The sequence below is a fragment of the Pieris rapae genome, chromosome 13 (genome assembly GCF_905147795.1).
Source record: "Pieris rapae chromosome 13, ilPieRapa1.1, whole genome shotgun sequence".
NCBI classification, from domain to species: Eukaryota; Metazoa; Arthropoda; class Insecta; order Lepidoptera; family Pieridae; genus Pieris; species Pieris rapae.
Window position 1 is genome coordinate 6,452,270 of NC_059521.1, and position 12,028 is coordinate 6,464,297.

A 12,028-nucleotide genomic window follows, 5' to 3' on the forward strand; every position below is an offset into this window, starting at 1 on the left:
CGTGTTAAACTTAATCGACGAATTTTTGTTACCTACGCTTTTGGAAATCGTCAGAGGATTTATTTTTCGTCATCCCTAACTTATTTCCGTCAAAATAAAAAATAAATCAGCCACGCTCGAGAATGTCGAGATGACGTTTCTTTTACAACTTTGCAGCCTCTCTTTACATTACTTGCAAATTGTCAGATTAGTGAAGTATACACGTCTCACCATGTAACTAACTTAGCCTACGATAATCTGATACGCTTGAGAAAGTCTGATCATTAACTTTTACTCTTTACTAATCTGAACCTTTATCCTTGACAGGCGGCCATATATAACATGGAGCTCACATTTGGTAGATATACTTAGCCGGGTACAAGGTATATTAATCTGCCTCGCCGGAGTAAATCCCGAAGTCCCCTCTTGGGCTCCCCAGCTATTGAAGCTTTCTATCCACATTTTAAAGATAAAAATAATATAGAGAGATGCAGCAGCTGGCAACCCTGTAAATATTCCTATACTATTTACTATTATGTGATCTGTGGAGCCAAAAACCGAGGTCGAAAGGTTGAGAGATTAGCAAACTTTGCAAGTTGTTTTGTATATATTTCTTTTTTATATAAAACATATATTTGGTTCACAATGGTTGAAGCACAGAAGTATAGAATTGAACAAGAAATGACCAATATGGTCAATGAATTAGACCGGAGTCATTTGAGAAAAATGCAGGTTTGTTTTAGGTTATATCTTATCATTTCATATTATGCAACATTTCTAAAATAATTTATTAAGTTAATATTCAAATTAAATTGTTCTGGTATATTATTTAATTTAAGAAACATGCTTTATTTGTCAAAAGCAAGTGTTACAGTACATAAGTTTTTAAATTCGTTTAAAACAATGCCCTAAGGTTTTTGTTCTTTTATCATTCATTGAAAATTTTCAGAAGAACTGGTAGTTCAAGTTTAAACAATATTTAATCTATTATTTAAATATTCCAGGGTGATATGCACAGATGTGCTGCAAGATGTTGTGATGACCCAAATTCCTCATTAGAAAGAGTCCATGGCTGTATAGAAAACTGTACCTCATCACTCAATCAGGCTAATACTTATGTTCAGGTGAACATTACTATAATATATTCTTGTTTCCTTGAAAACTGTATTGTTAACATTTGAGCTTGGTTATACAAAAATTTTAATTTTTCTAGAATGAAATCAATGTTCTTCAAAACAGACTACAGAGGTGTGTTATGGACTGCAATGATTCTGCAAGAGATAGACTTGGACCAGATCCCAGCCAGGAAACGGTAAATAATTATACTAAAGCTCTAAATAAAATATGGTTCAATTCTCTTTCTATATTTTTAAAAGATTTTACAGGGTAAATACATTTAAACTAAGACATTCTGTAAATTTCTGAATACGGATTTGTAATGTAAGTTAGGTATTGAAAGATGATGGGTTTGTTTCTTTGTATACTCCATTATGCATATGAAATTTTATCATTTTGTCAATCTGAACTTCGTCAATTAGTATTTAATTTACAACTATATAAATAAGTAGTTAAAAATAGGATAGGATATTATGCAATAGAAAAATATATTTTTAATGCTTTTGTTTGTTTACAGATTGACAAATGCACAATAGATTTCGAGAAATGTGCAGTGAAATGTGTTGACAAGCACATAGGTTTGATTCCAAGTATGCTGAAAACAATGAGAAAAGTACTGGCTAGTGGGAAACCTCCCCCAGCTAGATCTGAATAAAAATATTGTATGTAGTTTATAAAGAGTAGCAGATACGCATTGACAAGGCATCAGGTTTACTTTTACATAGTAATTTGCTAGCATTTCTCAGGCAGTTCAAATTGAATGAAAAATCTTAATATAAAGAATTTTACTTACAAGTTTGCTATTACTTGATGCCTGGTTGAAATTGCTTTGTGTTCTATTATCTAAATTATAAATAATAGCCAATGTAATCACCACTAAAATCTTTAAAAGTTCAATGGCTTCTACCTCTAAGAAAAAAATATTGCATTTATTTTTATACTTATGTTGCCCATGTTAAGAGCTACACATAAAATCTATGTACAGTGTAATAAAAATACAACAATGTAGAGTGAATTACAACAAAGTTTGTTTTACAGACTTTGAATATTTAAACGTTCCTCTTGGCCGTAGACCAACTTCCTTTTACACATTTTTTTCTGTATAGGTCAACTTACTGTTTTGTACCCTAAATAGAAAGCGTTTCAAAATACACTGAAATATTCATTGTTACTGTAAACATCTTGTAAATATATGTTTGTTTAGTTTAGAAATATGTGTTTTATTTCATATTTGGTATTTGTAAAATAATGTTATAAATATATTATTTGCCTTAATAAAAAAATATATTTTAAAGTGAACTTTAATTTTTAGGTAATTGATTTTTAAATCTTAAGGTTACCACTACCGCCAATTTAAAGTTCAATTAACATTTCATTTCTATGTAATTGACATACCTACTGGTTATACTCTTGTATATATTATAGATTCAATTAGTTGTTTTAACGCGTTTCACAGGTTATTTTATTTATCGTATCAAGTACAATAATTTGTGTGTATAGCAGTGTCATAACAGTCAAAATCTGTTATAACGACATCACAGGGACTACTCATATTTGGTCGTAAAAACCGATAGTCGTTACAGCCGTTGATGTACAGATGACGTTGGTATTAAATGTTTTATTTTTATTTATTGCATTTTAGGAATATTTATAGTATTTTAACAGCATGTAAATTATGATTACAGTAAAATAAAAACAATATTAATTACAAATCTCCACCTATAGATAAACCATAAATACCTTAGGAAAGAATAAAATTAACAATGATGGAATTTTAAAACTACGAAACAAAAGATTGAAATCAAGTATGAATCAGAAGATTTAAATTTAGAACTATTCTAATGGAAATTACTGTATGTGAGTGTGCGTCTCACAGAGTCAATGGATGAACAGAAAAGATCGTCAAACTGGGTTGAATATTGGTTATACGTCTGAACACTTTGAATCATGAATGTATTTTTTCTTTAAATTATAAACAGATCTATCCGCCCTTACCTATCTCTTATATTTGATTTATATTTTCGGAGGATTATCGAAGAGCCTGCTAGTTTTCCAAGTAGTGAATTTCATTTAAGTATCTCTTACTTAATGTATTGTTTCAATTTTGTATATAAAGTGAAAATAAAATAGTTTATGTGTTAATTAGCCATTTGAAACATGCATTCCACTATTTCTATTGTATTACTTATCTTTGGATATTATAATGTAAGTAAATAATTTTTTTTAATAATTTCGAGCTATGTATTTTCATGATTCAGTTTCCTCTCTTACTTTTACTGTAGTTATAATTATAAAAACGTAAGTAGACTTATTTTTCTGTAAAGAAACAATAAAACATTGTGTTGATACACAAGAGAGAGAACTAAAGTATTTGATACACTCTTTTTTATTAATTTCAAATCTTGTTTAGAACTGCTATTGATTTTTAGGTTGTCCTGGCCCTTAATTATACTTAAAGTTGAAGCTAACTTCTTCGTTCAGAAATAAGAGAGTAATAGACAATAGGAAACGAAAATCCATAATGTAAAGAATTTTATTTGTGTGCGATTGCACGAAGAATCGAGCTTAGTGCAACATTTAAATAGAACTTAAAAATGATTTATCCAATACTAATGAAATAATTATTATACTTTGTAAGAAAAATATCATCTTTTTAGCACGTCCAGGCCACACTCCCAGGCGCTGCGTTCATGGGATATGGATATGAAATGCCAGACTATCAAATGGGTTTCCAGGCACGAAATACTTTCTACATGATAAACGAACCAATTTGTGAATGTTCTACCTACTCTGAACAACGCCCATACCAACAAGTCACATCTGATACCTGTAATATGAATATTGTATCTCCTTTATGTGGGTGTAAATATCCGCTTAGCGGAACCGGATTTCCGCCTTTTACCGTCTACGGAGATGAAGCTACAAATGTACCGTGTTGTGGTAAATATTTGAGACAAGTTACGCTGCAGCCGCCTTATCTCTAGTGAATTAAATGTATATTTGCAATAAAGTTTCTACTATTCATATTGTGTAATTATTTAATAAAATGCAAATTGCGGCAGCTTAAACTAACCTAAGGTCAGACCACCGATCTGGAGTTGCCAATTGCGAGTTCGTCGCCGATTATTTTTTATATATGGTTTTTTTTATGTTATAACACGCGGTATTTCCACACTATAACGCCGAGATTTCATATGTAGTGTAAAATTTATAATGATCTGTCAAATCCATAAATAGTTTCTTGTACCTTTGCACCTAAACAGCTTTATTAAATTCGTGTTCGTAGTTTTTTAATTGTTCAAAAAACGGTTGTATGAGAGTACTTATACAACGCGATTTTCTGACTTGTTCCGGTTCTACCGCATTATATCTGATATCAACCCAATCGAAGTATTGTAAGCGCAATTGAAATTTTAAATATCTAACTTATGCTAAAAATGGCGTACATACATTATTCAACTAAGTTACAGGAATACGTGTTCGTCCTGTATACATACATATATTTGTATAGAGATTATTTTTTTTACGACTGTCTAAATACACCTGCACTCTTTATATTTATGTTTATGAACCAAACATCTTAACGCCTGAACTTTTATTTCCCCTTGTAGTAATTAAATGCTAAAATATTTTATTTGAATTACGTCTTAAAACTAAAAGTAACTGATAGTAATGTACTACTAATAAAAAGTCATATATAAAATTTGATCATATTTTAATAAATACTTCAGATATTTCTACAATAATTTACAATATCACTAAAAATTGTTGTTTTATTCGACCGCTGGGGTCGATTGTTTCTGATATTTTTTTACAACGTGGGAGGTGGTATAGGAATCTTCCTCAAGAAGTGGTTTCTCGTCTGGCTTGGAATTACTGGTGGCAGCAGGCCATTACACGGAGACCAAGCAGAGACGGGTGAAGCCGCCGGTAGGAATGGGCTAGGGAAAGATGAACATTGTTCCTGTACCGGCACCGGATATGGCACAGGCACTCTAATTACTTCTGGTTCCCTTTGACATGGAAAATTTGGTTGCAAATTTTGTATCAAATTTGGCGACATATTTTGTACTTTTGGTGCCACATTTTGTACTAATTTTGGTGCCATATTTTGTATGAAATTTGGTACCATATTTTGTACTAAATTTGGTGCCATTTCGATAATACCTTGTTGGCATGGTCGGTTTGGCACTAATTTAGGGCTGCTTATACCAGCCTGTACTTCTGGCTTTTTCAGTTGCATCATTTGCACTGCTCTCTCTTTATTACCAGCTGATATTATGTTTTGTAAAGACAGTACAGATCTTTGATTTTGAGATCGGCTCTGTCTTGCGCCTGAGTAATGTATTACAACTAAAATGGAAAATATTACGAGCTTCATTTTTATCTGAAACAAAAACACAATTAAGTTACAATAGTTTATTATTATAATATACTACAATATTACATTTACATATTATAATATTATTACAATAGTATATTATATATATTATTGGAAAAGTTATTTTTCAGTAACTTAAAACAGTATTTTTTGCATTCAATTGGATACAATTCAATGATAAAATTTTGTAAATACGCATAATCTACATATAGTCTTTTATATATAAATTGTTACCATTTTTCTTGATCTCTGCTAGAATATTTACCAAGAACGTACAATTGATGCTAAAATAACACATACCTTTTTGAGTGTTAAAACGCCTTAGATTATTTTTAACTAAACAGGGGCATTTTATTAATTGTTTTATCGTAACACTTTATCGCAAAATATTGAAACAATAGAACATTTTTCAACGATAGTAGATTATGATATGATTTTGACACCCTTCCTGCAATTAATCAGTAATTAAAAATCATTAATAATGGTACGTTTAAAATATTGCGTTCCTTATACTATTGTAACTTTTTTTTAAATTTATATTCCCATTTTAATTTTACGAAATTATAAAAAAAAATCTATAATTTATTTATTTATTTTGTATCGTATACAATTGACTAATTTTTTAACATTAACATTTTAACTGTAACGATATCGTTTGTAACATGTCTTATGTTTTCTGATTGTTTATTAGTAATAGAAACCCTTTTACAAAACACATTATGAAAACCTAGGTCTATAGATAAGAAATATAATACTTATATGGGTGCTCCACTTTTAAGTTAGTATTCTAGTTTAGCAAAATGTTGGTTATCATATCAATATTGCCAATTTTGTCCTGTGTAAGTTATGCCCTGTTTTTATTTAGTTTGTTTACTATCCTGAATATCGAAAATATCGAAAATCTGATGAATATAAAAAATTAAATGCTTCTTAGAACATTTTATATTATTACTTATATATTTATTTTGAACATCATTTAAAACAATCTACTACCATTTGCGAAACTACATTGTCCAACGTCAGAGAAAATTATCATAATTTTATTTAAGTTAATTTTATTAGAAATATTTCGCCGTCCGCTACTTGCCTAGCAGATTGATCGGGGTAGGCCAGTAATAATAGAGCGTGACTGTGACACGTGGCCAGACTGTAGTCCATACATCGGCAAATAGTGAATTTGTGAGGCTCTGGGCTATTACGGGTCCGCCGTAATAGACGCAAAATGAAACCGGCCGGAAACAAGCCACTGGTAATTCCCGGTTCCGTTCGATAGACGCGCATCGCATTGAAGATCTCAGGGATACTTACATTATATATTTTTTTAATTCGGACATATTTTTTTAATAAAAATTTCGCCAATGTTTTCAGTGGGGACTGGGACCCCTTATACCAAAAGGGCCCTGGGCTGCAGCCTAAAAATCTCTAGAACCTACTTAAGCCCCTGAGTTTATAGCTAAATCTGTAAACTATCGATATACTAGTTTAGTCATACCATAACAGACGTTAAAATGAGACACGATTTTATCCTTATTCAAACAAGTCGTGCCAATCCCTAAGTTAGTCGTTAACGTGCAATTTGTTTCGCAGGCGTTTGCAACGTTCTTTAGTTATTAGAATTCTGTATTTACTTCAATGGTTTGTCATGTAAGTTTCTTATTCAAATGACGATACATTAATATCTATTTACATGATACATGTATGTTTTTTAAATGGGAGTATATACAGTCAATTCTATTAAATACTTATTTCAGGTAACCGCACAGTGTTTGCGACCAACTGTATTATGTAACCAGCCAACGCTCTCCCCTTGTGCACCTTCATTATTAATTGAACCAGAATACAGCGCACTAGGATGTCTACAGCCAACAATTACCCCCTATGGAACGTTAAGCGAAGTGCCACTCTTTCCACTTTTGGCCAAGCCAGAACTGCCGTTATCGATGTTGCCAGCTGCGTCTCCAATATCGGCTTTGATAAACCCGTTTTCATGCATCTACCCACCAGCCTTGCCTTGTAACTGTGGTAGCTATTTTCTCAAGAAAATTCCTATTCCACCACCATTTATATAAACTTTTATTAAATTAACTATATTCGAAAAGTGATTTTAATTTCTTGCATGTTATGTCATTCTTAAATAAATTTTTATATACCTATTATTTGTTGTAATGTACATTTAACGTTGACATAATAACCTACTAATGTTATTAAATTTCTTAAACAAGTAAAACTACTGTTTCCAAGTCGACAAGGTACTATAACTTTGTACAATACGTTTGTATAGAAGGTCATAGTTCTGAATCATACTTAAATGTATGACAACGAGACGTTGCTCCTTTGCTTATATAACTGGGTTACTGGGACCGCTTTTTACATACATTTTAGACATTCAATAAATTTAAAGGCAAACTTATTTAAATATGAAAATATAAGTCAATGTTGAAAATATATTAGAAGTTCTGAGGTCGTAGATCTCCGGCGGTGCACCAATGTACTTTTTGTCTATATGTGCATTTAACAATTGCTTTAACGGTGAAGGAAAACATCGTGAGGAAATGTGCATACCTTAGACCCACCAGTTAACGGTAAGGCACAATAGATTCACCTATTTGTCTCTAATATTGACAAATCATCTTGATATCTAAGGCTTAGACTTAAAAATAAATGGTAGGGGCACCGGTTTTAAATTACACAATATTGTTCGTGACATTGTCAATCTTACATACTAAAATCCCCACATTTCTAGTTTAATATTTGTGTAATCTACGTAAACAAGCAATCTAAAACTAAGCATTGTTTCACTTGGGATTCGACCTTATTGCTTCTCACCGTAACTCACTTTCGAAGGCGACAAATGAAAAAATATATACTGAAAGCCTACCCCATAACCTGACAGATTCATGTCTGTGTTTGTTTAAATTTATATTTTTGAAAACAAGTACCAACTATCCCTATATCCCGTGTGTATCCCACGCACAATGAAACATTTAGTCGGCATTAAATCCATAAAACTACGTTGTGTGCGTCAAGCGGGCATGCGCTTCCAAGAATATAAAACACTATTAATTACTTCGAAAGAATAATTAAGCAATCATTTTTATCTTAAAACAATAATGATTTTCCCTTATGTTATGTAAGAGATCATTCAGAGATAGATGGTGTCGCGTGTGATAATATTCTGTACTTAAGCGAACCGCATTTATTTTGCAATTATTTATTTATTGCTCTTACATTCAGTATCATGTCTACGGGAATTTTTATCTGCTTAACAGTTTTAGTTATACAAGTAAGTGTTATAAGAGGATTGAGATTAATTTGTTAATGCCGTTAAAGAGGCTGTAATCAGTAGGATTACTACGGTTGTAAAAATATTATGAATTGGACGCAAATGCATTTGCCCTGCATTTTTTCTACGGTTACAAAAATATACCAATCTATAATAAAACCAATAACCCTGATATATTAAGTCACCAGGCTAAAATTGTGTACATAACAGCACTCTATGGATTGAAATACATAATCTTTTATATATTATCAGAAATATGGCTTTTTAAAGCGTGCATGATTACAAAACTCTATATTATCAATATATAATTTGAAAATAAAGTTATGCATAAAAAATCTTTCTAAATGTAAAAATTAATGATTTTCTTTCAGAACGTAACAGCTCAATTTAGAGTCCCAGAACTAACACCACAGACAATACCAACATTACAGAATCAAAAATTACAAAATCATTGGTCATTGGGGTCTCTATCATCTCTTACACCTAGAATGAAGTTAGTGTCGCAACGTCATCAGTATATCATAAAAAAACCCCAAAAGAAAATTAATAAGCGCCAGTTAATGGCTGAATTATTCAAGCAATCGGCCATTAAAAATATACAAGATGCTGCTAGTATTTGTAATAGACAAAAGAAATCGATTCATTTAAATAATGTCGCTGTAGTTTAAAAATATGTATTTACTAACTTATTTATTGAAATAAATTTAATAATCTAATTTATGTCATATTATTTTAATATTTTACTCATCATTTTTTATCAATTTACTGGTTTTTATATATTACCTTTATCAAGAAACCTTCGAAGCCTCAAATAACCTTTGAATGATTTATTCAATATAGAACGCATGACTTAACTTGAAGAAAGTTGATTGCGTATGATTTTTTCTACTCCATTACTATTATGATTTACTCGCATAATATTTCAACAAATTGTAAATACATTTTGTGTAGATATATAATAAGTAGAGTCGCATTAAAATACAGTTCTTCTACGCCTAGATATTTAAACGTTTTTGTAATTCGACATGAAAAAGTAGCACAAAACAATAAACTGTAAATTAGATTATTGTACCATAATATTCCAAGTTATTAACGCTATAAATTCAACAAACAAAGTTGTCTGAAAAACTGTGACGTTATGTAGACTTTGTAGATCACTACTCATTTGAAATCAGTTTACTGAGTAGAATCCTTGCAGAACAAATTTGACTTACGAAAATGTTAGACTTGTTCTATCACAAACACTTAATCTATAACAAGTATATTAGTTAAGATAAACCACGTCCAAGATAACAATTACATATATATTACGTATTATACGTAATTTTCATCATTTATTTAAAATGTGTCTCAACAAAGTATTAGTAATATTACACATATTTTTCGTACAGGTAATGTTGCAAGATATATGTGAAATAACAATAATATGTCTCGTGATATTTACTACGTTTTTTTACTTCCAGAAAGTTGTGACGCAATCGCTGCAAAATTGGCCAAATTTTGTTTTGAGAAGACCTGCATATCCTTTATACCATAGTTATTTACTACCAATGCTTAGAAATGGCATACAACAGGCAATAGGAGATAATATGCTGTCAAATAGAACACCATTCTCCCCAATACCATTCAATAGCTCGCCATTCTCCAACGCAATACAGCTAGGGCGAGGTTGGTCGAGCTTCTCAAGAAATGATATACCAGTTATAAGTCGTATGCCTTACGAATATAAACCTGTTACCTCTGGGCTTTACAATGTAAATCAGGGCATAGCTAGGCCAGGCCCTTTGAGTCCTCTGCAAACTTTGACGTTAAATAATCTTTTAGCTAATGTACCGTATAGTGGCATATGTTTTATTGACGAACAGACTCATCAAGCGAGCTTTTCTTTGCCATCAATATATACAGTGATAAAAAATCCAATCGTACAGCCAAACAGTTTAGGAAATTATCCGATAAACAACGGAAGATTTGGTTTGAATAGTTTTGCTAGGCAAAATTCTTTAATACCATACTTGTAATTTATAATATTAAGTTATTTTATTTACAAATGTTATGTTCGTTAAGTTTTATTTGATTGAATTAAATTAATATCCTTTCATTTTATTAAATAAATATTAAATTGGATTATTTAAATTTTTGTACATTTACAAAGTTAACTGGAAATGTAGAGACAATTAGTCACAATTAAATATTAAATGTGTCACTAACATGACAGTCCGCAAACCAAGATTGCTCCAGAAGGCAAGGCAAGAAACTGGGACGGACGGAAAATACTGAAATTTTGTTTTTAAATATGCAATTAGACGCAGATCGTAGATGATACGTCATCTGGGGTGTTTCGCTAAATTATATTAATGTTATATTCCCAAGAATGAAAATATAACAGAAGAATAATAACATATATGATGTATGGCTATAATTAAACAATTGTATCGATGTCTAAATCAGTTGTTAGTTTTAAGTACCGTAAGAGGGCTATAAGAAACACTTTTGGATAAAACAGCATTTAGTACTTGGAATGACATTAGCTCACGCTTTTTCATTTTCATACAATTTGTATGAAAACAAAAAGCGACTGTTGAAAAGTAATTTTGTATCCAGCCTCATGCCTCAGCCCATGACCTTGATTTATCAATGAATGATTATCTCAGGTATAGAGCAGTGTTGGCCTAGTGGCTTCAGCGTGCGACTCTCATACCTGAGGTCGTAGGTTAGGTTCTTAGCCGGGGGGCTGAGCACCAATGGAGTTTCTTTCTATGTGCGCGTTTAACATTTGCTCGAACAGTGAAGGAAAACATCGTGAGGAAACCGACATGTCTTAGACCCAAAATGTCGACGACGTGTGTCAGGCACTGAAGGCTGATCACCTACTTGCCTATTAGATTTAAAAATGATCATGAAATAGATTCAGAAATCTGATCTAAAGAGGTTGTAGTGCCACTGATTTTTTTTATTATCTCAGGCACAAATGACTGTTCTACACAAACAATTTCCCCATTGGAAGTATCTCATTGCGCTCTTACTGCGTTGGACTTGAAACTAAACCATATTTGCCTATAACAATAAATAATGTACCTCTAATTAAAAAGAAAAGCGAAAATATCTTGGATTATACATTGACAATAACTTAGTGTAGACAACGCAGATAAATCAACAACAAAATTATTTTCTTTAAGAGGTTTCTATAGACACATGGTTTACGAAGCCTTCCTCTATATAAAAAGTGCAGACAGCCTAGCAATAAGTATTTAAATTAATATTAAAATACC

At 31.4% G+C, this 12,028-nt stretch overlaps 5 protein-coding genes and 1 long non-coding RNA gene across 8 annotated transcripts; 5 read left to right on the plus strand and 1 right to left on the minus strand.

Annotated features, from left to right (window-relative positions):
• The first annotated feature begins 504 nt into the window (after positions 1-504).
• Positions 505-2,307, plus strand: LOC110993553 (protein FAM136A-like). The gene is made up of 4 exons (XM_022259854.2): positions 505-711; positions 984-1,103; positions 1,193-1,291; positions 1,613-2,307. The coding sequence occupies exons 1-4, from the start codon at positions 625-627 to the stop codon at positions 1,748-1,750; spliced, it is 444 nt and encodes a 147-aa protein (XP_022115546.1). The 5' UTR covers positions 505-624; the 3' UTR covers positions 1,751-2,307.
• An 872-nt stretch (positions 2,308-3,179) lies between these two features.
• On the plus strand, positions 3,180-4,119 carry LOC110993539. Its single transcript, XM_022259836.2, has 2 exons — positions 3,180-3,300; positions 3,753-4,119. Exons 1-2 carry the CDS (start codon positions 3,253-3,255, stop codon positions 4,077-4,079), a joined length of 375 nt encoding a protein of 124 aa, XP_022115528.2. The 5' UTR covers positions 3,180-3,252; the 3' UTR covers positions 4,080-4,119.
• A 674-nt stretch (positions 4,120-4,793) lies between these two features.
• Positions 4,794-5,928, minus strand: LOC110993538 (MAP kinase-activating death domain protein-like). Of its 2 annotated transcripts, none has more exons than XM_022259834.2 (2): positions 5,777-5,928; positions 4,794-5,482 (listed from the first exon to the last, which is right to left on the minus strand). In XM_022259834.2, the coding sequence occupies exon 2, from the start codon at positions 5,474-5,476 to the stop codon at positions 4,907-4,909; it is 570 nt and encodes a 189-aa protein (XP_022115526.1). In that variant the 5' UTR covers positions 5,477-5,482; positions 5,777-5,928; the 3' UTR covers positions 4,794-4,906. The 2 variants fall into 2 exon arrangements, with proteins under 2 accessions (XP_022115526.1, XP_045486782.1); XM_045630826.1 differs by having other exon boundaries at positions 5,711-5,790.
• Positions 5,929-6,260: 332 nt separating this feature from the next.
• On the plus strand, positions 6,261-7,574 carry LOC123689647. Of its 2 annotated transcripts, none has more exons than XM_045630832.1 (2): positions 6,261-6,315; positions 7,228-7,574. In XM_045630832.1, the coding sequence occupies exons 1-2, from the start codon at positions 6,277-6,279 to the stop codon at positions 7,543-7,545; spliced, it is 357 nt and encodes a 118-aa protein (XP_045486788.1). In that variant the 5' UTR covers positions 6,261-6,276; the 3' UTR covers positions 7,546-7,574. The 2 variants fall into 2 exon arrangements, with proteins under 2 accessions (XP_045486788.1, XP_045486789.1); XM_045630833.1 differs by lacking the exon at positions 6,261-6,315 and adding an exon at positions 6,463-7,120.
• Positions 7,575-8,633: 1,059 nt separating this feature from the next.
• LOC110993624 lies at positions 8,634-9,477 on the plus strand. Its single transcript, XM_022259959.2, has 2 exons — positions 8,634-8,759; positions 9,131-9,477. The coding sequence occupies exons 1-2, from the start codon at positions 8,715-8,717 to the stop codon at positions 9,425-9,427; spliced, it is 342 nt and encodes a 113-aa protein (XP_022115651.2). The 5' UTR covers positions 8,634-8,714; the 3' UTR covers positions 9,428-9,477.
• A 626-nt stretch (positions 9,478-10,103) lies between these two features.
• Positions 10,104-10,883, plus strand: LOC123689649. The gene is made up of 2 exons (XR_006750573.1): positions 10,104-10,150; positions 10,223-10,883. It is a non-coding gene; the product is annotated as an uncharacterized LOC123689649 (long non-coding RNA).
• The last annotated feature ends 1,145 nt before the right edge of the window (positions 10,884-12,028 follow it).